Raw genomic sequence first — 26,040 nt, forward strand, 5'->3', positions numbered from 1 at the left:
ATGATCAAATAAACCGTCTCTGAGCCCTATCCCAGCTCCCAGCTTCCTTTGAACAATTGGTTGCGGTTATTTTTAGAAATTGTCTGAAACAATAGGAGAGACAAAGGGTTTGGTGGGTTTACTGTGCATTTTTCTTCTTTGTTTTGTTTTGTTGGTTTTTTTTTAATTTAAAGCAGATTATATCATACTTTCCTGATGTTCTAATGCTTATTCTTAGAAATGGAAATGTTCTTGCAGGGTAACATAATAGAATCATCAAGTTTACCAGTTATATGAAGTATGTTCCTATGTGACCTGATCTAGGTGAATCTGCTTCCGCAGGGGGGTTGGACTAGATGATCTCTAAAGGTCCCTTCCAACCCCTACCATTCTATGATTCTATGTATTACACATATGACAACACCCAGCTTTACATGAACTTTGAAATGCAAGACATCTTTTAATTACATAAGTTATTACAGTACTGTTATAAAGGAATCTTTTGGTTATATGTAAACACTATAAATTAGCTGTTTTAAAAAAACCAAACATGTAAGACATTGTATGGCATTGACATAGTTTAAAAACCAATAACTAGCCCTAAATCTGAATACTCTCAGGGCAGAATAGCAAAAGCAGGTATCAGTCTAATGCTATGGAATAACATGCTGAACTACTGAGTTATTTGAGGAACCAGCGATTCCTTATGTTCCCTCCTCCTTTTGTTCACATATTTTAGGATTCTCACCAACAGTGCCCTAAGGAATGGGCCAGCTTGTATTTACTATGTGTGACAGGATAATATTTGCTATTTTGAGTGTTGCCATTCTAAATATTAAAAGCCACCTAAATTAAGTCTCCTAAATATGTACTGGTTTAAATGAAAATCCTGAGGAATTATAATGTTTACGTGAGTGCTTCAGTTAAGTGCAATTTGATGTAATGCAGAATGCTGTTTCATTTAAGGTCATTCTTAGTAAGGCATATTAAAAATAAATATAAAAGTGACAACATAATATTTAGTTTCTTGCTACAAAATCTTAGGCAAAAATATTTTTGCATGTAGTATGGACTTGATCCATTTGCTGGCTTACAGGAGTTAAAATTTGTGCATTAAGCCTAACTGCCCTTCTCAGAACATGCCACTGCGCTATAATAGTGGTCCAAAGCTACATGCTAAAGATTTTATTTCCATGCTCAAAAATAGCTTGCACAAACTGCTTGAAGACTCTGTCCATGTAAGTGCACTTCCTTGGCCATATTCCTTCCAGAAAACCAATATGGCCTCCACACGAAGTCAGAACCAAAGCAACGTTTGCATTTTGTTTGGCGGTTTCTACTGGTATAGCTAAAAAGGAGGAGGGAAAAAAAAAAGTTTTAAGTCTTTCTCCTTCTGTGGAAGCCACTGAATAATTTCTCTTAATCATGTCTCACATTATACTTGAATAAATGGGCACAATGTTACCATACGCTTAAACGTACCACAGGATGTAGAACCACAGCTGTGTTCAAAGCCATTTCTCCCTTCATTATTTAACTTGCCTTACCTGTGTGATTTTTCTGCCTGCTGTGCAAGTTTCAGAAATCAACTGGACATCATCTTTCTTTCAGTCCCACTGATGGAACAGCACCCACGTTAAGGCACACTTATGACTTGGCGTAATAGTATATGTGAGAAGCCAACCAAGCCTGTCGTTTTTAACCTGTGTTGCAATATTCAACTTTGGAAAAAAATGAGGAACTGGGACCTTAGTTGTGAATCCCATTCTCTTTGTAGGAGACTGAACACAAAACCTTGAATATGACGACAAGATTCTGTAAGTTGTCCTGTCAGCTGATATAAAATATTATCCTGGTTTATCACCATTATATCAGGCTTGACACTTGAGTGTTCAGACTACACCATGCAAGCACACTGAGAGATGGTTCTTGCCCTGAGGAACTCCTAACTTAAGTACACAAGGTAAACAGAAAAAAAAGGAAGGGCAGCCAAATGCACGGGGACACTGAAAGCTGCTCTGTGTCACCCAGTAGGTTAGCAATTCTCTACTGGATATTGACTGCTAGAAAATGATTCAATTTAGATTGTTAGACCAGATATGACGAGGATTTTTCTTTTGCTGGGTTCATTTCAGTTTCATCTTCCCTGATCTAGTTCCCCCTGTTACTGCCAGTCTGCACGGTGAAGATGAGGCCTGCTGTTCAGTGGTCCTTTCAGTGCCAGCCTATGGTTACCGTGAAGTCCTTGGTGAACTACCCCTGAGATGCACTGATCTTGACATGTGCAGCAGGGGAGGCTTCAGTGCAGCTTATTTTGAGTATGCATAGATATGTGGCTTATTCAATGCTACCACCTGGTCAGTTCCCTTTCACAAAGAAAATAAAGGTCAGTTAGTGCAGACTGAGAACAGAGAAAGCATGTGCCTTTACCAATGGCATTTCAGCAGGCTGGGATGACCGTGTTATTGTATGAACTGGTTGTCATAATGGTGGAGCTTTATATCAAGAGTGCAAGCACCACAGCTCAAAAAAAATTGTTATTTAGGCAAATTCCTCTGGAGCTTTACTTGTGCTAAATATACTCCCGAACAAGCAGAAATCCCAACATGTTTCAGTAAAGCATGTCTTTTAAAGTTCCAGTTTCTGAATAATAAACTTCAAGGAAGGGGGAAAAAAAAGTGTCATATAGATTTTTAGAAAATTATTATTTAGGATTGACAGAAAAAAACAACAGGAAAAGAAGACTTGCTTTGTCCAGACAGAAGGGAGTAGTAGCAATTGCACTGTATCGTCTAAAAAAGCTTAGGATTCCATAGTAAAATAAGTCTGATTTTAGATCATAGACTGCTAAAAGGAAAAAATGCCTTGGCACAGCAACACAAAGCTGCAAGTCATTTGCAGGGTTTCTGTTGCAGCCTCATGTCTTCTGAAATATTTTTGAAGAGAGATTTTTTAAAATTGGGTTCAATTTTTAGGGGTGTTTGGTTGTCCAGATCCCACTCTGACTGAACTTCCTTCAGAGACAACCTCCACTCCTGTTCCTAGGAGTCTGCTTTCCTTTATATGTCTGCTACCTCAAAGGTTACTGTCCTTGAATAGTCACTATCCCTGCTTATCACTACCTTCTTTTGTAGCTGAGTTCCCAGCTTTCACTTGGATGCTGGCAGATTCATTGCTGTATGCTTCAGATGCTGATTTGCTTTTATTTTTGATGACTACAGGACAACATGGTCCCCATCCCTTGGCCAGAGAAGGTCCCCACAGTCAGTCACATGAGATTTTGAATGCAAGGACTGTGGTGAGCTTAAAATAGATAGGGGCAGAAGCACCAGACCTGTAGAGTCAGAGAAGCAGCCTGTACCTCACTCAGAGGTCCTTACTGGCAGTGCCTGGGAGGATGTGTTCTGTTCCACTCCCAAGGCCTCAGCATGGATGCTAAACCAACCATACTCGGTGTAGGATACTCAGTGTTTTTTAGGAATGTTGTGTTACTGTAAGGTTCCTGCTCATAATATACGGCACTTGATTGTGCCCAGACTGCAGCACGGACTGAGTTCCAAAAAGCAATGTGGATGCTGTTGTAGAGCACGTGAGATTCTTTGCTACTCGCTGCTATTCATTTCTTTCATTTTTTTCCTCTTTGCAGAGTTGCATGCATCTAAGTAGTTTATAGATTCCAGTATTTAGTAAGTGATTTCAATTCTTTTACTAAGTGGAAGAAATGGTGCTTCTTGTGCTCTCTACAAGAAGCTCTTGACTCCTTTGTTCAGCTGGAAAACTGAACATACAATATGCAGTACCTGGGCCTTTTAAAGCAATATCGAGGCCAGACTAAAAAGAAAAGTCAATGAAATAAAAGCCTAGGGCCTGCCAGCCTCAACTGCAAAATTGCACAGGCTGAAAACAAGAGATGCCAAAAACAATGTGTTATTTCTTGCAATCCAACACATCCGTCATTTTCAGACTCCAGACTCCGCAAGCGCTTGTCTGGAGTTTTGCCTGAGTTAATCTGCCCAGCAGTCTCAGATCTGGCTTGCTTGGATGCTGTGCATGAACATACTGCCACGTAGAAAGACGGTGGCTACGACTCATGTCGGCTTTTGCCGACTGCATGGGATTTTGCCCACTTATCTCTACCAAGCCATCTGCTCCTCTTCCCTTGAACTGCATGTGGGCCATGTTAAATGGAATCCTGATGGGGGAGTAGGGATCACACTGAATGCTGGGTTCTCCATTCCTGCGTCTGGCAAGGAATCACACTTTCCATGGCTATTCTGCATCTGTCTCCCTGGTCACTGAGGGGAATAATGGATAGGATATGGAGAGGAGTGTGTGAGGAGAGACAGATTGGATCTCCAAAAATCAGAGATAACATGAGGACTCCATGGATCCTAATGGATGCAAGATGAGCTGCCTACTGGCGCAAACACATCTCCAGACTAGCTAAGATTGGGCAAAAAACATGATGATTGTTCACTTTGTCAGACTAGTGTCAAAGGGGAGACAGAAATATCCTTTCCTGCCAAGAGAGTGCTTTGCTGGGGGTGTGGAAGGGAGATGAGAGTAAATGTCTCCTCTGCTGTGACAACTCACCTGGGGAAGCCTTGCACACCTGTCATTCAAAGGTTGTCAGCGTAATGATATCTCCCAGATTGGTTTGCCAGTGGTTAATTATTCCTTCCCAAACTGACAGACAGGGCTGTGGTGGGTGCCATGTGCTGCCTGCCGCCAAACAGCAGCTCCCTCCTAGAATCCTACCAGCGCTAAGCTGCTGGATATCTTCTGTGCCAGGTAAGGTGCGAGCCACACACAGGTCTTTCATGAATGTCATCTTCCCCATTGAAAAGTCCTCCCCCTTCTAACTGAAATGCTAAATTACCACAGAATTGTGGGTGTCAGGAGGCTGGGGCATCCCTTTTTTCTATAGTAGCTACTAACAGGACAAGGGGTAATGAGGTGAAGCTGGAACACAAAAAGTTCCACTTAAAAATAAGAAAAAACATTTCACCGTGAGGGTGACAGCAGTGGCACAGGCTGCCCAGAGGGGTTGTGGAGTCTCCTTCCTTGGAGGTCTTCAAGACCCACCTGGACATGTTCCTATGCAACCTGATCTAGGTGAACCTGCTTCTGCAAGGGGAGTTGGACTAGATGATCTCTAAAGGTCCCTTCCAACCCCTACCCCTCTACGATTCTATGATTCTAATTGCACCACAGATGATTGTTCTTATCACAAGCTGCAGCACTGTGCTGAATATGCATTTGCTTCCATCTGCAGCAAGGATTTTCAGTAGGTGCCAAGTTTGACCTGCTGTTACCTCTCTGCTCTTACCTCCCCTGTGGTGAGCAGGAGAGCCTGCCCTGGGCATAGTCAGTCTAGATATACTTGGGTCACCATTTGTGTGACTCCTCCCCAACAGTTTCTTGCTCTGCAGCTTCCCAGGAGAGAACTGAGTATGTTGTGTTGCTCTCCAGTGCCAAAATGCAAATAATGCTTGGCAGTGGTGTGGTACTTTTCTCAAGGCTGTTTCTAGGGACTGTTAGCCATCCACAAATAAATCTACGATGCGACAGAGCAAGTTCTGCAGTGCAAAGGGCAGATGAATGGAGCACAGGATGCAATGTGTTCTGGGTTATAGGATGGCATACCAATACATACGATTAATTTTTATTCATGTGTAACCTTGTACTTAGATTTCTACAGACCAAAATTCTTTACTGCTGTTTGATCCAGCAGGCACAGGCCTGTTGTTTGTGATCACAGAACCACAATGTAGATACGTACGTACAGAATTACCCCGTTCAAAATCAATTTGTTGTACATTCTTTGCAAAAAGTATTTTAAAAAAGGAAAACAATAGAAAAACTATACATGTGAAGCAGCATCAGCTTCAGTAAATCACTTCAGTCAGACTTGCAGTTCCATTGTTTCATTGATTTCACCCTGTTCCTTAAAATCTTACCCTGATTGTTATTGTCTGCTCATTCCTTGGCCATTTGGCCTCTCCAGACAACTTAATTCAAACTGTGCTGTTTACCTAATAGGGTGCAAAGTAACACCTATGAGCAACTACTCCAAGTTTGGATTCAGAGGGGAAAAAAACAACCCAACTTCAGAGAGTTTGATAGAAAGTACAACTGAGCTTCAGACATGCACTTACTTGGCACAGTGGATGAAGAGGGAGCTGGCATGGTACCTAGCTTCAAGGGCAGGCTTTGAGCTTGGGCACAGTGCTCACCAGCAGTGATTAGCTAAGTGTAGTGAAATTTAAGTCTAATACACTATTTAAAGTCCCAGAAGAGAAAAATGCCACTTCAGATGAAAAGTTAAATGTGACACTGATAACAAATGCTATAATTCCATCTTCTTGATTTTTCTCAGTTGAAAAATAAAAGGGCTTGATTTGGTTGCATTACATATTTCCAGAAGCAGTGGCTTAAGTTATGGTGAGAAAAGTGTCATGCAATGAAGGAGGCATTTGTTTTGATTAGTTAGAATTATGCAAGATCAGAAGTTTATTATGCAATCCAGAATTAAACTACAGATACATCAGCTGCCAAGCCCTTAGAACTTTAAATAGCAGCATTAAGGAAAGACTGCAAATTAATTGTTCCTTCCTGATAATAGATTGAGATCAAAAGGCACATTTTCACAATATATTCAGAAATATTTGCTGGGAAGTACAAAATGCTACATGAGAAGCAACGATCAGGTAGTAAGAGGTGACAGAGACAGCATCTGTTCGGCTAATCCAGAAACATCATTTTTTCCCCTCATACTAGGTAGCTCTCACCTCTTTCTACTGTTCATACATATTGTGGATGCCTTTTGTTCAAGAGGGGAAGAAATCAAACTTTTTCTGATGCACTCTACTGGAGTGGCCCTTTTCTCCTCATGTCACATTCGTCTCTAAGAGGTCTTTGAACTATAAACAGTAATGTGCGTGCACAGATAAGTCATACACATACACACATAGAATCTCTTCAAATTCCTTCATTCTTCTGTTTGTTGTTCTGATGTTGCCTCCTCACTTTGTTTTTGTGACTCATTCTATAAGAATCTCACTTGACTTGTGGCAGAATAAAACTTCCCTGAAATAAATTAAGTATATGAACTTCATATTTAAAGGTGCCAGGTGGTTCCTGCTGAAGATCATCCCCTCAACCAGGTGTTCGTTACAGTGGTTTTCCTCTACATTAGCTTTTGTTCTCCCTCTCTATATATTAGTCAGAGTGTCTGAGAAGACTGCAGGGAACAAGCATATCTTTTTAAGACAGTTAGCAATAGGCGTTTGATCTTCAGATTAAAGCAAAATATTCATAATTGACCTGTTTCTGCAGGGGGGTTGGACTAGATGGTCTCTAAAGGTCCCTTCCAACCCTGCCATTCTATGATAATGATCACGTTTGGCAGAAAATAGGAAGGAAAGGGGAAAAAAGAGTTTTCAGCCTCTCTGCTGCTTCAAGATTGATTTTTATTAATTTCAACATGCTTCTTTCTAGGAGCTCACCTTGTCTATATCTCTTCCCTTACCCTAGATTTTGGCCTACATGCCAATTTACACTTTTTCTTACCTTTTTAAATTTTCAGGCACTGGAGGTGGCACTGAGATCAACAGCTGCAGATTTTAAGTAATCTGAAACATAAGCAACTTCCAGATATTCTTTGTAGGGACTGTATTGAAAAATGACAATTAAAAGATCCCAACTTATTTTCAATTTCATTGAACTGTGAATGTCTGCAATCCAGACAACTTAATCTGAGTTTCTCTTTATAGGCTTTCTTTGCTCCTGGTGAATAGAAATGAGTGCTTCAGAGAGGGCAATACATCTGATATCTTCCTTACAGTGAGACAGGTCACGCCCTTCATGTGCATATTTCTTTTGGCTGTACGGAGTTTATCAATGGCTAATGACTGCCACCCCATCTGCTTCTGCAGTCTGTACTAATCAGGTCTCTCCACCATCATGCATTTTGTATGTCTCACGCTGTAAGTAAATTGCAAGACTGATCTAGCCCTGGAGGTTTTGGTCCTATGTACAAGTAATATTTAAATACAATGCTACACATAGGTCTGAGTTCATCCTCAGACCTTTGTAGTTTGTCTTAATGATTGCATATGCAGATAAATATATTTTTTAAAGCCTAAACTTACCATGACCTGGTGAGAAAACATCATCCACAGAGTTTAGACATAGCACTGGAATTCCTACTGACTTCAGCTTGCGACATGGGCTAGCATCTTCATAGTAATCATCAATTGTACGGTAGCCAAACATGACTGAAGTGAACTGCTTATCAAATTCTCTAACAGTTCTAGCCTGAAGTATAGAATTCAAATAGGGAACTATGTCAGCATTTGGAAAACAGCATCCAGCCAAAGCAGAAATAACATTTTCACATACCTTCATCACGAGATCCATATCAAACAATTTCTCCAACATTTGTCGATGTCTAAAAAGAAAGAAAGAAAAATTGGAGGGCTTGGGTTTTTATATACAGAGAGATGCAGAAATCTTTTGCTTTACAGATACATTTATAGAAATAGTTCTGTAACAAAAACACGCTTGTTTATAATTTTATGGCATATTAAAAATCTGTCTGGAATCTAAGACCAGACAAATTGTTCATTCATATGCAGGCACAGCCAGCAACACGGCAAAAAAATTTCTGAAGTCGTGAGAAAGATGGCAAAGGTAAGATAACTAAATATTTGATAATACAAAACACACCCTAATTTTATAAAGCAAAGCATGACCTAGTCCTTTCCATGCTTTTGCAGTCAACGCTGAGGAATTAGTATAATTCATGTGTATACAAATACACTCAAAATCAATACGTGCATGTCTAAAAAATGTTTTTAAACCGTTCACTTAATCCATAAATATGGAAGTATATTGGTCTTGTGCCAAGTCCCTTGAGTAGCAGAGAAATTTAGTCACACTGGTGGCAATCTTTCTTGCAAAGGTCCTTTTGATTTCTAAGCTTACAGAAGAATGCACACAGAACAGCTATGTAAAGTCTTGTTGCGGCTTTAATTCTGTCAATATTATTATACCTGCGGTAGATCTCATGTTAACATCCTTCCACCTTGATAAATAGTTCAGAAGGCAACTCACCTGCTGATAGAGGACTGTAGACAAGTAGTCAAGTAATAGTTGAAAAGAAGCCAGTTTAGTGGCTTCTCCAGAGACTCTACAGACTCAAAAACATTCCAACCCGCAGAGAAAATTGCTGCTGCCATTAAAGGAGTGTCTCTGCCAGTTTTGCCCAGGTAATTTAAAAGCAGCATGCTACAAACAGAAATGAAAAACAAAAATATTTATACTACCAAATTTTTTGCTTCAATTTAAAGCAAATACATCAACCAGACACCTTTTTGTCTGTTTTTCAACAGTTACTTGTATCAGCCCTACAAATGTGCCTAATACTTCTAAAAGGTAGTCAATAAAATAAACTCATGGAGTTTGCTTTCTCTCTCTACTGTCAGAGAGGAGCTGATTGCACTGTGTAGGATGGAGGATAGGAGTGCATTTAGAAATAGAGATGTACTAGTCTTATTTATGTCACCAAAAGGGAGGAAAAGTTCAAATAAATGTATCTGGCTTATGAAACAGGTATTCCCAAGTTATTAGTTAAGTTTTAGTGTTCTACAAGCTTTTAGTCTTCCTGATCTGATAAATCTGATCAATTTGCCTGACAAATTCAGGCTGCCTCTGGCGTGTTTGCCTCACTAAGAAATTGTCTTTTGAGATGAAGATAATGCCTTTACCCTGCCTCACACATATGAGAGAACACAGCTGTTCTTTAACACAAAGCATGTAAAGAATGAAGTGTTGGACAATGAGTAAAACTAGCAAAACAAAATTATGAACCAAACACATGGCTTAATTCTGACCAATTACAATTTCCCATCTTTACTGATGAAGTACAGTCAAGTTGGAAAAATAGACTAGCTCACCAGTACCCAACCGTTCATATGTAGAAAAATTAAATAGCAGCAAATGAGTAAGAGAAAAATACTAACAGAAAAGCTGTGGGTCTTACTTTATTGCCTGAGGCAAAGTTTACAACCCACATTTTAATACCAAGCCTTAACGCAAAACGTGAGAAGTTCTATGACTTACTATAGCTCTCTGGACCACCAACAGTCTGTACCTTGGCTTCATCTACCATACTTCGGGAGACGGCAACCTTTAGCAAAGATGTCATGAACTAGCCTGCCATCACAGACTTTATCTAAATGAGCTATCTAGCAGAACATAGGCAAAGCAGTGCAAAAGGGAAATCAGTCTTTGGCATTACCAAAGACTTGTCAGTTGGTAGGAACAGGCAGGAAAAGAACAGCAGATGCTTGTGAGGGTGGCTCCTACCATCAGCTCACACAGTTGAGCCCAATGAGGTGGCATATATAGGAGTTAGGCAGCATATGTTCCCTCTCACAGAAGAGTGTCACGATTTCTATATAAGAACATCAAGATGTAAAACAATAAAAACTAGGTTACAGTAACAGAAGAAGTCAATTCTGTATCAGAATTCACAGAATATATGTGGTGGAGAGAAGGGTTAGTAATCTCATATTAGAAAATAATACATACTAAAGGTCAGTAGAACAAGAGGGCTTTAATTTCCATTTACACCTTTGTGAAGTGACTATTTTTCTTCTTAGTTGGACAAGAGTGTCCTGTATAAACTGGCTATTCAGAAAGCTTTTAAAAGGCATAGATAATAAAAACTATTGTAAGATTAAGACAAGTGATGCCCCTGGTGAGACCTCTGCTCCTGATTAATTTTAAACATGCAAGTGCTCCAATAAATTTTTAAGCATAGAAACAGCTCCCACCTGGACTCTTCCAGTTTCCTGTACTATTAAGCATATGCTTTCTCTTTGTGGTTCAGGACTTGGAAAATATATTGGATGACAAAGGTGAAACATCTTGCCTAAAACTACACAGTGGTGGTGGTGAAGTAAAAGCCAGGAACACAACACAGATCCTCTTTGCCATACTAGGTGTCTTCACCACTATTTATGATACCATAACAAGGTTAAGCCAAGGACAGCAATGACAGGGCTGAACTGGTTGCCGAACAGCTACTTCTGCTGCACATTCTGCCGTGAAAACCTAGTGCCTCGCCTACTACACTCTGGTCCTCTTCATTCTAGTTTAATGGTGCACCAAACACGAAGTTATCCATGAAGAACTACTGTGCCTTAAATCTGTATGTCATCACTCAAACAAGCCTCTACTACAGATGCTTCTTTGGCTTTCCCCATTTCCAATGAAACATGGTTTTGCAATACATCATTTTATTTCATGTTTTGCGTGCAAGGAAGTCTGAGCTGGGGAGAGATGGCGTGCCAAGTGAGGTATGAGCCAAGAGGCTTGCTAACCTTGCAAATAAGAGTTTTAAACTAGGTTTGTCAAGGGATGGAGAGCAAACCCTGAAGAGAAGCAAAAACCGAGCAGACTCAAGGGATTAGCTTAATAGGGGAGGCTCTCACATTTCCCTCAGAAAGCTTCATGGTTGTGGCCCATCTCATGTGCTGGCACATGCAGGAACGTACAGCATGAGAAAAAAACAGGAGGAAGCAGATATCTGTGTGTAGTCAGAGAACAAGCTTACTGGATCACAGAGACACGGAGGAGTCCCAAGCAGACAAGACTATTCTATGATAGATGTAAAGAAACTCTTCATGAAGGCCTTGACGGCAAGGAGGAGAATTTGCACCTTCGACAAAGCCACCATTTAATTGCATAGCCTGGTGCAGGTTATAAGCCAATTCAGGGCTGACACGTCAAAGTGAGATAGGAGGCTAACAAAGGGGATATCATGGTAGGTGTCTGCTATAGATTTTCTGATGAAAAGGAGGAATTAGAAAATCTAAGTCTTTGGAAAGGTATGTTTAGGAAGCTTCCTAAACAGGGGCATGGGGAAGAGCAACCATCCCAACACAGCAAGACACAAGCAGACCAGATTTCTGGAGAGTATTGAGGACAATCTTTTGATACATAATCGATGACCCATATAATGAAAATGTTCTATGGGTCTGTTACTCATATGTAACGAAGAACCCATGAGGTTCAGAAGGTGCACAACAGTTGTTGCCACCAAGATTATTCAGTGGTGGATTTTTAAGATGAAACACAAGTGGGGAAGATAAGCAGCAGAATTACAACACTGGAGAGAGTTGACTTTAATTTGGTGAGGGATCTGGTGGACAGAAGCACATGTGAGATGGCCCTGATGGGCAAAGGGGTCTAGGAAAACTGACATTAAGGACAATTGAACATAAAGAACAAGTGTGGTAAATTCTGATGAGCAAGAAGCTGAGCAAGACTAGCACATGGAGGAACCAAAAACTTCCAAGTTCAAGAAGGAAGCATTCTGAAGGTGGAAGAGGGCTTTCTGGGAGAAACAGTCATTGCCTAAGCATGCAGGGATGCAGTTAGGACAACTAAAGTTCAGCTGGAGCTGGAACTAGGAAGAGATATGCAGGACAACCAGAAAAAGGCTTCTGCAACAAGACAGGCTTCTGCTGCAGGCTTTCTTGTACACTGGTACAAAGAAAGGCTTAGAACAAACAACAACTACTCCTTTCTCATCAGTGAAGCCAGTTATCTCATCGTAGAAGGCTACCAAACCGCTCAGGCATGTTTTGTGCTTGGTAAATGCAGTCACCTTCTTATCCTTCATATGCTTGGAAATGGCTTCCAGAGGATGTTCCCAAAGAACCGAAGTTAGGCTGACCCGCTTTATTCCCTCCTGGGATCACTATTCAACAGAGTAGGGAGCTTAGTGACAAAAGACTCATAAAAGGCAAAGGCTACCTGTCTTCCCTGCTGAGGTCTGTTCTCAGGCCTCTCAGGCTCCTGTACCTGGTGTCAGAGTATGGGAGAATGAACATTACTTATGGCAAAGATTGAGTTAGGACCCAGTTATGCAAACTGAACGTAGATAGGTAAATGGGACCTGGTGAGACACACCAAAGCTCCAGAGGGAGGCAGCCAATATCATCGTGAGACTGCTCTCTATGACTTTTGAAAGGTTGCAGCAAATGTGGACTATTCCTGATGCCTGGAAAAAAAGGTACCCATCTACAAGAACAAGGAGCAGGAAATTCAGGTGGGCAGCCTAATCTCAATGCTTTGTGAATATCATCTGGAAGCCATTTTCAAGCATGTAAAAGCAAATAAGGTGACAGCCAGCATGGATTTACCAAGGTCAAAGACAACGTGATTGCGTTCTATGATGCGCTGACTGCCTTCACTAGTTAGGGGAAAGGAGTGGATGTTGCTTATTTTGACTTCCGCAAGGCTTTTGACAGGCTTCCATGGTCTCCACGTAGTCAAACTAGAGTGACATGGTTTGAATAGGTGACCTGGAACATCAGTGGAAAACTGACTGAACCACTAGGCTCAGCGAGCTGCGGTCAGAAACTGCAAGTCCAACTGGAGTAGTTGGACCAGTTACTAATAGTGATCCTCATGAGGCCAATACTGGTGCCAATACTGTGTAACATCTTCATTAATTGGATGGTGAGACAGAACGCATCCTCAGTAAGCTTGCAGGTCAAATGGTGAGCTGGAAGACAGGGCTACCATTCTGTGAGACTTCAGCAGTTGGAGAAATGGGCTGGCAGCTGAAACCTCATGAAGTTCAAGCAAAGGCAAAATGTGAAGTCCTGCACATAGGACGGTTTAATAACTGGACAGAAAACAGCTCTGCTGACAAAGGCCCAGGCAAATTGAACATGACTCAGCAATGCACCCTTGTAGGAATGAAGATAACTAATAGCATGCTGTGCCGTTAGTATGAGCAAAACAAGCATATCTAGGAAAGATTATTTCCCTTTATTTGGCACTTGGGAGATTGCATCTGGAGTACTATGCCAAATTTTTACCTTCCTGGCAAGACACTGACATACTGGTAAGATTCATACGTCTTCATACTGAAGACGCTGGAGAAATTCATGTTTGCTTGATCAAATTTGTACTTCTCTCAAAGCTCCTACAAGTTGATAGTAGATTAATGTCAATATATAGTGATATATCTGCCCACTCTCCATAAAATTTATCAGCAAGAAGGAAACTCTCAGGAAGTTACCACTCTGCAGTGTTTCTAATGTAAGTTCTCCTCTCCTATGATTTTCATTAAAGAGGTTGTCTGAATGTTTCTCCTAGCTTCTAGCAGTAATTTTTCTAAGTAACTGTGCTATCATTTTCTGTTCTAGCTGTGCTTTCTGGAGAGAAGCCAGGACATAGTAGGTCTTATATAGCACATGCTATATCAACCCATACTGATTTCAACAACAATACTACTTTTTGCTTCCAAGACAGACAGAGCAGATACCCACATTTCTTCCAGCTTAACGTACCCACGCAGTGCAGAACCCAAACAAAGTGAAGATAAGTCTTGTCATTTCCACAGGTTGCTAAGAAACATAGTATATTATCTCTAGTTCCTATTTTTTACCCCTCTGCTCCAACGACAGCCTCCACAGTTTCCAAAGACTGCACTGCCCACCTGTTTGGCTGTCAGTCTGTCTGTCAGTACTGCCTGTCATTCTCCATCCCCCTCGACTTTTGAATACTGGACAGTTTTGACCTTCTCTGACACAGAGCTAAGAGCCTCATGGAAGTTTCTAAAAGGCTCATGATTACTGACTGTCAGAGACGGACTCAAGTTAGTTGCAGTTCAGTAAGTAATGCTAAGTATTGCAGAATAATAGCTTCCAATCAGGCTGCAATAGTCTTAATTGATGGTAATAGTTAAGCTTTTGGTACATAATACCTTACCCTCCCATAGAGACACCCGCTGCCATGAACGGAGCTGAGGGGTGCAAGCTGTTTACGTGATGAATAACGGCTTCTAAATCCTCTGTGTTAGCTGCACAGTAAGTCCTTGGTGTCTGTAAGGAGTCAGAGGGAAAAATGCCATCATAAGCTTTTGTATTATCCTTTAAGGACAAAGCAAACTGAACAGTGGATCATTTATATAACAAGATAAATTTAGCATTTATTGTGAAGCTGGGCTTAATTGCAAATATAAACCCAGAGTGTTTCAGAAGCAGGTGGAGGAAGGACTTACACTTGTTATCATTACAAAATAAATCAGGTGACAAACATTTTCAGTATCTGCAACCTCCAGGTCATTAGATAAAATCTGAACACAGAGCAATGATCTAAACTAGACAGAATTAGATCAGAACTAGATAGGCACCGTTATTTTTAAAATACCCTAAGGAAATGGAAACATATCACAAAGGCCACAATTTCCAGAAAAGAAAGTTATAATGACACTTTTGCCATCTTCATCCCCACTCTAATACAAAAGCAAGTTTCAAGTTGTGTCAACTAGCATTTGAAAAATAGCCAATATTTAGATTCTATACACAACACAAGCAAACAAACAGATAATCATCATCAGTGCCATTTACCTAATTTACTACAATACTGTATTATGTAAGGCAATGAAACACATATATTATCCCTTCTCTATTTACCATCAGTATCTCTTCAAATCTTGAATTAAGACTCAGAATGGCTTCCACTAGCATCACTGGGATTTGGTTAACCCTTTCCCTGCTTTTGAAGTGGGACAGCCTTTGAGCCTCACCTGCACAGACAGCTGCCACAAGCCACAATCTAGGAGACTAACTGAGCAGTATAAGGGAGATAAATGCTTTCAGGTACAATAAGAATCATGGTAAAATAAGGGTTTTTTCTAATGGTGTTATCTAGACTTCATCTACAGCAAAAGAGAGCTTTTAACTATAGAGTTGCTACTAACGTGTTAGTAACCTTAACTATAGGTAGTGGCTGGTGTGACAGAATTAAGTATAAACATTCAAAATAAATATAAAAATACTTAATTATGAGTTAATTGAACTTATTTGATGCCTGAAGCAACAATTTTTTATAACTTTTTGTTTGGTTGGGGTTTTTTAATTGCTTTAATCCTGGATATTTGTGGGCAATTTTAACAAGTTTAATTAGATGAAGCTAAGACGAATATTGAAATGTTGAAGTCAAAGATTTAAAAAAAAGAGAAAGAAAAGCTAAATCTGGATAATTAAAACACAATGTTCTTAATTTTAATCTATGTTACATTTCCAGTTCTCATCTACATGAATCACTGGTTTACACCCTATTAACAGTGTGAATGTGGTTTATTCTAATTAAATTGTCAAGTTTACAAGGAAAAATAAATTCTTTTTGGTAGCTAGGGTCTAATGTATTTGCATACTTGATTAAAAGTCTGCTTAAAACTAGAGAGATGTGTATTTGATTAAAAGTTTATAAAAGTAGAGAGATAACGTTGCATTTTAGTTTCAGTTAATTCCTGACACTTTAATGTCTATTTATCTACTCATATGAAGATATTTTAAAACACCCTCTTAGCTCCTATTGGCTATAGTCAACCTAAAATTTGATTGTTCCATAACAATAATTCACAAAAACTTTCAATAACAAATGAGAACAGCGTTCAATCTTAAAACTGATTCTTAAAGTAGCTATTATTTGGTGTACATTTGGATCTTTAAAGAGACTAGAAAAAGAATTATTTGCATGACTAATTTCTACTATGCCGCAAACTCATTAACTAGGGATTTTACATTAAAATGTGGAAACCACTTTGCAGAAAATGTGATAATTTCAGATGGTTTCCTTCACAGTAGGACCTTATGAAGCTTAAGGATGGAAATCCGATTACAGTAAAATACACACAATGCATTGAAACAAGAGATCTTTTCTCTTAATGATTCAGAAATTAATCAATAAGGACTTTGTGTGTCACGAAACTGCTTTGTATATCCATCTCCAAAAGTATGCAGAAAACTACTCTTAACATGGCAATATTTGCACTGAAATGCTTTATCTGATTATGGGAAAACTTTCTGAGCTTTTTAAAGTTTGAAACCAGGGGATTAAAAAATGCAAAACAATACCCAGTATTATGCACATTCAATCCAGCTGCAAAACTGTCAACAAAACATGTATGAAGAAACAATGCTTATTCAGCAATATTTCATCATGCCTTGTCCCTAGCTCCAGAAAATGTTTAGCTTCAAGCCTTTGCCATTTGGGGAACTGCCAGTTATTTCTAAGCAAACATGGTATGTTTCTCCCAAACACAAAAAATGTCTTATGTTGCTGAGTTTGTGTCATAACTGCTAAGAAAAAGACACAAACCAACTTAACTTTTAGGATACGGCTATCTGTAAAAATCTGGTTCATTAATTCAGTAACACATAATATGTATCAATTTTAATGGCAAAACCTTTTAAACACATCAAAATCTACTTAAAACTCATACTGGTAACTGACAAAGTAATTCCAATTGCTTATAATTGGATTTTTATGTTAAAATAGGAGAAAAAATGCACTGGCTTAATATAATTTCTTGGATATGTGCATTTTAGATACCACAGTATTTTTGAAAGAGAAATATAAGATTTCTTTTGACCTAATGTTACAGATATTAGTAATTTATTTCCTAAAGTGAAGAGTTCACAAAAATTTTGTGTTGACCATTTAACCTCCGAGTTTTAAAACAGAAGATCAATATTGCCACTTGACTGATCTACCAGATGACTAGATTCTCTTCTCTGCATTTTCAACATATGCTGTGAGTTTCTCTATTTAAATCCAGCTGTACAAATAGAGATGAATGATTCCATATGTACCACTTATAAGTGAAAGAGGTTTATCTTAGAAGTCATCCTTACCAAAAGATCCTCACCAGCAATGCCCCGATTGTTAAAAACCACACATCTAGAAATGGAGACAGTAAATGCAATTATACATATTGTTTACTCCACTAAAAAAAGAGATAACTTATACACACACTAAAAGAAAATGCATAAAGTAAAACAAGACAGTTCTATGAATAAGTTTAGCACATAAATATTTACAGTCCTACAAATCCTGAAGTCTGAGCTGTGTGGAACAACTTTTTTACCAAAATGGATCTGTCTGAAGTCAGTGGGACTATATACATGACCTGGGATTTGCTGGTCAGGTTGCTGGATGAAAGCCCCAGGGTACATTCTCTCATCTGCCCAAATACAAGACGTAAGCTCGACTTGTGCAAGGCTGAGCCTAAAGCAGAGCACTGAAAGACAATGTCAGAGACTCAGGTGTAGACACCCTTCAAAGCTACATAACTGTATTTAATAGCAAGAAATGAAACAAGTCAAAATGATGACAGCTGCATCTGAATTGCAGGTTCTCAGGGATGGGATATTTTTTTTGTCTGGTTGGCAGAAGTTTCTCTCTGTTCTCTCTATGTTGATGGGAGTCTCTGAATTTTCTAGCATTCGTACCATGATTTCAGGATGTATGATTTCTCAATATATCTTACTTTTCTAGTCCTCCCCTACCATCTCACTGTAATAATTTTGTTAGATAATATATAACCTATCTAAAATAAAGGCATGAAAAACTACTTACTGTATTATTTTTCTCAAATGTTGCTGTTTATAAACAAAATCATAGCACTGATGAAATCTAACCTAAAGCTCTCCTTTTTAATGCTATACCTAAAGCTTTCCTTTTTAATGCTATACCTTCTTCTCTGAGGTGATCAAATACAGATATTTCTTTCAAGAATACTTACAAAATTAATAGTTAAAGGTTGTTGCTTTGAGAAGTTGTTGCTCCTCTGATACTTTTTACTGGTAGGTTTTAAAGTGATTTTAAAGTATTCTGAACAGTTAAAGTGCTATTTCACTTTCATAATTTAGTAAAGCAGTTATCTAAACCTCCAAAGAGAGAACAGACAGCCAGACACGTAGATAAAAGCTCATATATACGTATTTGAAGAACTTATTACAGTTAGTACCAGAAGCGAATCTGCAAAGACAAAATGTAATTTTCCAAATACAGATCCTGGAACAATGACAACTTAAAGCACAGCAACACTATGATTACATAAAGGAATCTGATCATTGACTAATCCACTTATTTTACCCAACTCTGACCAGAAGCCTTAATAAAAAACCTAAATTCAGCAGTGACAATTAAGAGGTGACAAACCTCTTCCTTCACCACCACCAGAAAGAGCAGGCTAGCTCTCCTTTCTGCACTCCCAAGTTTTGAGGCTGCTGAATCAGGCAATTCTGGTATTCAGAAGCTGACCTCCTCTGAGGCCTGCTGCCAGCAACCCATCCACATGAGTTTTCTCAGAGCTGAGTATAAACCCCTTCTCTAGAAAGTGTAAAGGTAACACAAATACAGGTATTTCAGAAGCATCAGCAAAAGCCTATCCAGACGTTTTCACTGCAACCTCTGGGGCACATCTGCAAATATTAAAACAGCCCTTCCAAATGTACTGCCTGTTACATAATTTTACTACTATTATTATTACTAATAATACTTTATTACATAAACTAATGTCTTTAGATCTCATTTTCCCTAGGAAGGCATCTTATACGTATACATACTTATATTTGATCTTAGCAGAAGCAGCAAAATACTAGCAATGAAATACAACGGCACCTATATCCCAGGGTCTCGCTTTGATGGATCATATGAAGAATGTAGGATTCCTTGCTAGTTCCTGTCAGGCCAGGCAATAACAGGACAGTGGGTCTTGTGCTGGCGTCCGGATAATATAAGCTGTCATTATTATCAAACCAATCCAACGAAATCTGTCCTCCATCTGCTGTTTTAATGAGCTCACTGAAAGGCACATTTCAAGACAACACTGATTAGATTGGAAAATACAGGCATACTATTAAGAGCACTTACAGTGCACAAGTTACCAGGTATGAATTCTGCATTTTTAATTACATATGAATGTTCAAAGTGCCATCAAACTTGGTATGTTTGCACATTTATACCACTCAAAGAGGCATGCCTCCAGCTCACATGAGTTAGCACAGTCAAATTGAGGAGTAATTCCTGTTTACAGTAAATAAAGAGCTGGGCTTTCAAGAATTGCTGCCGATGTACAGGAAGCTTGTAACCAACGTGATTTTTGGCACTGCCTTCTATTTTATATAGGCTTGTGTACTGCAAGCTTCCTTTCTCATCCGAGAATCTCTTCATAGTGCACTGGGCAATGTGTTAAACTTCTATCACATTTTTTCCTTTTCATCCAAAGCAGCATGCATAATGGAAGGCACTTTGTTATGTTTTAAACACGCAGCGTACAGACATACGCTACTATGTCTTTCACCCTATTATCTCCACAGACTTTGCTAGAATGCACTCTTAAACTATTTATCTCAAGAATGCAACAAATGTGATAATATCCCAAGCAGCTAAGCATGCAAGAAACAATGAAAAGAAAGTTGCAGTCTTTTTTAGAAACATACAGTATCCTCCTGGTTCTCTGGCAATGAAGACAATGTATGAGAGAGTTGGTGTAGAAACTACCAAAATATAAGCCAACCTTGCATTTGATACTTCATTTGCAAGTCTTGATGACAACTACTGCAGATTTTAAAGCTCATCATCCTTATTGAACTCATTAGCTCAGCTTTGCCCTTTTTCAGTAATGGGAAGTAAATGCAATTCTGGTGTGTACTGCCAATACAATCTCAAAAGGTGCAAAATAAGCATTGCCCCATGGAACTATGTTTCTTCCCTCACAAACCTTGAAATAAAGAGTATACAAGAAGGGCTAGAAAAAGTGGACATGGTCATACCACTGAAATGTTTCCTAGTTACTAAAACTAAGGGAGGCTGCTAAATGCTAAATCTATTCTACCATGCAAACAGAGCTGAAACAACTTGTGCTGCATCCAGGTTCCGGCGCATAAAACTACTTCTCCTTAGGTCTTGTGCCAAATGCTTCATTTGCCAGACTAAGTCTCATTTCTGTGTGAGAGAGATCAGCTGAGGACAAACAATAAATATAAGTTTTCTCCCTTTTAGAATTCAAGCATCAAAGAACACAACATAAAGCCCACAAGTAAAAGCTACTCTGAAAATCCCTGAAGTTTTATATATTTGAAACAAAGCTGAACGTGGCCACGCTATGGTCAAAGTAGAACATGTTGGTTCAATGGACACGTACAGTGATTGCATGACCTTTGCAAAACAACAGATTTCAAGCACCAGAATACTTGATACACCAGATGACTGTGCTGCCATCCAGGGGGACCTCAACAGACTGGAGAAACAGGCTGAAAGGAACTTCATGAAGTTCAATGAGGGGAAGTGCCAAGCCCTGCCCCTGGGAAGAAACAACTCCATGCACCCATAGAGATTAGAAGCTGACTGCTGGGAAAGAAAAGGATATGGGGGTCCTGGCAGACACTACATTGAACATGACTGAGCAATGCACCCTCACAGGAAAGAAGGCCAACAGCCTCCTGTTGCCAGCAGGTTGAAGGAGGTGATCCTTTCTCTCCGTTCAGCACCGGTGAGGCTATACGTGGAGTGCTGGATACAGTTCTAAGACTCCAGTACAAGGGAGACGTGGACATAGAGTCCAGCAAAGGGCCAAAAAGATAACAAAGGAAGTGGAGCACCTCTCCTATGAGGAAAGATGGAAAGAGCTGAGACTGCTCAGCTTGGAGAAGAAAAGGCTCAGGTGGACCTCATCAATGCATTTAAATACATGGAGGAAGGGTGCAAAGAGGACAGAGCCAAGCTCTTGTCAGTGATGCCCAGTGACAGGACAAGAGAAAATGAGCACAACCTGAAATCACAGGAGGTTCCCTCTGAACATAAGGTAAAATTTCTCACTGTGAGAGTGACCAAGTACTGTCATAAGTTGCCCAAGGAAGCTGTGGAGTCACTGTCCTTAGGGATGTTCAAAAGCTGTCTAGACAGAGCCTGGGGCAACTGCCTCTAGGTGGCCCTGCTTGAACAGAGGAGTTGAACAAAGTGACCTCCAGAGGTCTCTCTGACCTCAACCACTGTGTGATCCTCTGGACATCTGTATCACATCAATTCCTATGCTGTCATCAATATTTCAGTACTCCAAAACTATCTGAGCTAAAACAAGGCCATCTGGGAACTGTGAGCTTTTAAAGCTACTACATATTCAATCCAGGATAGAGATGGTTCCCAGTGTAGGATGGAGTTGTAAAGGTGGGCATAAAGCAGAAAAAGTGGGCACAAGCTTGAGCAATGACACAGTCATTGTAAGTGACACAGTCAGAGTAAGGTAACTGCTGACTACCAAATGAGTCACCATCCAGAAGGTGGCACTTACTTCCTGTACTGTACTTGGGGTCTAGAGGTGATAAAGGGACGCAGGAGTGTTTGCACTCGACCTTCCCAGCACCAAATCGTGGGATAGTAAGTTTCTGTCACAACAGGGCAATATTCTTCGAGAAAGCGGCAGAAACGGTCGTTGCTGGCCACCAGCTGGGGTTTCTAGGAAAAGAGGCTACAGTCAGGCATGAGCATTCATATAAAACAACAAAAAAAGACAGACATTAAAAGCTTGTTTAAATCCTCTCCTGATAAACTGATTGCTTTCATATAATATTTTGCAATTTCCTTTCATAATAAAGAGATAAGTAAAACAAACAAAATGACAAAATGCTCAACTCAAAAGTGAAACCCACTAAACATAATGGATTCTTTACCTATTTCAAATAACATGTTATTCTAGCTCTGCTTTTACCAGCATTATGTCTTTCACTGTCAAATCAAAACCACACTGTCTCACAGTAGGCAAGAAAGATTTTACTGAATTGATTTTCTTGCACCTTGCAGAAATGATGCCTAATCTGTGTACTTTGACTCTTCACTTCCAGTACCTATTCTAACCTGGAAGGACATTCCTCCTCCCATCTCATAGTACAGTACACAACTGCACTGGTTACTCATCTCTAATAACGCTTCGCATACAGCGTTTTCTTACAGCTTCAGTTTGTGTACCAAATAACACGGAAAACCCTGTATACCAAACATCTCATATTTTAGCAACCACATTTCTTAAATTTCTCTTTTATATTGACTTTCCAACAAGCAAGCATTAATAGGACAATCATAGATGCTTTAAATAAAACCATTACAACAGTGGTAGTGGCCCATCCTCCTCATTCTTCGTTTTTCTCCTCTGACCAAAACCAAGTACCCTCTTCTCGATGAAGAGGAAGGCTATGTTCTCAGTGGTTGTAAGAAGGACTGTGGCAACCTGGGTCAACAGTCATAAAGCTTTTGATATGCATATTTTCAGTTGATTAAGCATTCAACCAGGTGCTCTCTCACCATGGGGCCACTTTTGACCTGATCAGGCTCACTGTATCCAAGTAGTTTGTGAATGCCTAATTTATCTGTGAAAACCCTACCGACAAGAGGATGTAGCCCCCAAATCACCGTGATAGTGGTTCCAAAGGTATTAACAACGGTGCCAATGGCAGACACAACGACAGCAAACTACTTTAAATCACCCGCCCTGTTGGGAACCCAGAGAGGTCGAGTTTTTGTCATGGAAGGAGTGCTCCTGACCTCTCTTTCCAAAACAATGGCATTTAGGGGAATCCTGAGGCCAGGCCCCCCTTCTCCTCGCAGGCCGGGCGAGGCCAGAGGAGCGGTCCCTCCGTCCGGACAGTCCCCGGGGGCGACAGGCGCCTTGGCAATTCGCCGGTGGCCCGGCAGGCGGCCAGGGGGGCTGCGCGGCCCATCCCGCAACGGCCCCACCGCGGAGACACGCCTGTGCGGAGAGTGATAGGGGTTTCGAGCAGTCGGGACCGGGAGCGGCTCCTCCGGAGGAAGGGCGGGAGGTGTGAGAACGAGGCGGGCGCAGCGCCCTGCCTCCCGCGCCCAGCCGTGTCAGATGCCGCGCTCCCCTCGCTAGAAGGACGCCGGCTGCCTCCCCTAAGGGGAGCACGTCGAGGTGACCTTCGCGGGACGGTCCCCAGCAGGACGCTCCCCCCTTGGCGGGACACCTGAGGAGCCCTCCCGCCCTGCTGCCCTCCCGCTCACCTTGGCGATACTGCTGAGGTAGTAGCAGGCGTAGGCGACGCCGAAGCCCAGCACCAGGGACAAGCCCACGCCGGAGCCGAAGAGCCCCACGCGGACCTGGCTCTCCAGGTAGAGGGAGAGCTCCCTGGTCAGCACCTGCCAGTCCATCGCGCACACGCGAGGCGGCACAAGCAGGGCAGCGCAGCGCAGCCCGGCTGCCGCGGCCGAGCGTACCCCGGCGCGGAGGGAGGAGGAGCTGTCTCCCTGCTCCCACCGCCGCTGCCCGGGACCGCTCCGCGCCACAGCGCCGCCCGCGGCATCTCCGCACCACCCCCGCCCCGCCCCCGCCAGCCGAGGCCTGCGGGTGCGGGCGGGGGTCCGAGGCCGGGGCCAGGGCCGGCGTGGAGGTGCTGGGAGCGGGTTTGGCGAGGGGACGCGGTCTGCCGGCGGGCCGGCCTCCTCTCGCAAGCGGGCCGCAGAGCCGAGCCGCGCCGCGGCGGCTACAGCCTCGCTCTCAGGGGAGGAAATGCGGGCGAAGCGGCAGAGTGCGTCTTGGAGCGGCGTGGGGTACCTCAGCCGGGCGGCCAGCGAGACCGGCTCCTCCGCTGCACGGCCGCCCGCATCGGCCACCTCATGGTAGGTGCCTTCCTGGGGCGCCTTTCGTGTCACCCTGTGCTTCCCCTCTGGCAGGGCTCCTGGAGTCAAGTAGAAAGGAATCTGTCCGAAACCGTGACGGGCAAGCCGATGCAGGCATGTAGAAACGCAGTCACTCCAGGGCAGGCAGCATGCTCCCTTCCCAAACACCATCATTTATAGAGGACACAGGTCCTGTGTCTTACAGGATGGGGATGCTGGGGCTTCTAGGTGCAGCATTGCTTAATCAGCAATATCTGTCTAAATATTTGAAGTGAGACTTAAGTGTGCAACTGCTTTTCTACTTCTTACCGCTGTTATAAGGCGTTAGTGAGGATCAGAAAGGAGTAATTGTATTCTCTAACTTCCAAAGAGAAATTCTAGTTGCTCCCTTTTCAGCTGTATGGATTGCTGCATGAAGGCCCTCGTGTTTGCTAACTCAGATGCTTCCCCCTTCAGCTTCAGAAAAAGACGCACAGTATCTGCATCTCTTCCTTGGCAAAGCCCTAGCAGCACAGCTGAGAACACAAAGGTCACAGAGATGAGCATCTGCTGTTTGAGATTCGTGCATGCAACCACAGAAGTACTTTCCCTCTCCTGATTTTATGCCTCAGCTCCATGAACTGTTGACAGAAGACAGACTTAGTTCAGTGAGACTCTTCCTTTACTTCATTATCTGTGTTTTCTTGCTATATCCAGATTTTAAGTTCTAATTTAATTGGAGACCATAACCAAAGAAAAAATGTAAGACCAGAAAATGAAATGTGGCCAATTTCAACTGCTTCTCCTTACTCAGATCTTACCAGAGAGATTCTGCTCACCCATAAAGCATCTAGGCACAACTTTTTCTTGTTCACCATGAAATGGTGGTGGCAAGCTCTTGGATATTGGTCCACAGTTTAGAGAAATACTGAAAGGGACTTTAGCTTTCACAGAATCACAGACTGATAGGGGTTGGAAAAGACCTCTAGAGGTCATCCAGTCCAACCCCCTACTAAAGCAAGTTCACCTCAATCAAGTGACACAGGAACACGTCCAGGCAGGTTTTGAAAACCTTCAGAGAAAGAGACTTCACACCTTCCCTGGGCAGACTCCGTACTGTAAAGTGCTACCATGTTCCTGCTGCATGACAGAACACTGCTTTGGTGTAGCAACAGTGGATTCCAGTCCTCCTTTGACAATTATTTTTGAAAACTCATTGTAATATCTAAAGGCTTTGCAATCAAGGGGTTGGTTTTGATTATATTAGTCATTTGGATGTGAGATTTGGAAATGTAAAACATGTTTTACTATGCAATCTGACAAGCAGAAATCTTCTACTTGTCTTTTTTCTCAAGTAAAAGGAGTTTGTACATTTTTCATTAAAGAATCAGAATTGTTAAAGTATGCAAAGTAATTAACTGATATTATAATAAGAAAGGTAAACTAATAAGGGTATATTGCAAAGTTTTGAAGAAATTTTAAAATAGCTATTCCTATCCAGTCAGCTGACCAAAGCTTCCAGAGACAGGGGGCCAGAGCTACAGCAGCTGTTCAAATGAGTATGGGAATTGG

General features: G+C 41.3%; 1 protein-coding gene across 3 annotated transcripts; it reads right to left on the reverse strand.

The window, feature by feature from the left end:
• Positions 1 to 408: 408 nt before the first annotated feature.
• ABHD3 (abhydrolase domain containing 3, phospholipase) lies at positions 409 to 24,133 on the reverse strand. Of its 3 annotated transcripts, XM_061995457.1 has the most exons (10): positions 23,875 to 24,133; positions 22,151 to 22,314; positions 19,480 to 19,662; positions 17,709 to 17,754; positions 14,776 to 14,888; positions 9,097 to 9,270; positions 8,383 to 8,431; positions 8,133 to 8,298; positions 7,552 to 7,613; positions 1,150 to 1,327 (listed from the first exon to the last, which is right to left on the reverse strand). In XM_061995457.1, the coding sequence occupies exons 1-9, from the start codon at positions 24,019 to 24,021 to the stop codon at positions 7,564 to 7,566; spliced, it is 1,092 nt and encodes a 363-aa protein (XP_061851441.1). In that variant the 5' UTR covers positions 24,022 to 24,133; the 3' UTR covers positions 1,150 to 1,327; positions 7,552 to 7,563. The 3 variants fall into 3 exon arrangements, with proteins under 3 accessions (XP_061851440.1, XP_061851441.1, XP_061851442.1); XM_061995456.1 differs by lacking the exon at positions 7,552 to 7,613 and having other exon boundaries at positions 409 to 1,327; XM_061995458.1 differs by lacking the exon at positions 1,150 to 1,327 and having other exon boundaries at positions 7,569 to 7,651.
• Between the last annotated feature and the right edge of the window lie 1,907 nt (positions 24,134 to 26,040).

Source organism: Colius striatus, chromosome 4 (assembly GCF_028858725.1).
Source record: "Colius striatus isolate bColStr4 chromosome 4, bColStr4.1.hap1, whole genome shotgun sequence".
In the NCBI taxonomy this organism is placed as follows: domain Eukaryota; kingdom Metazoa; phylum Chordata; class Aves; order Coliiformes; family Coliidae; genus Colius; species Colius striatus.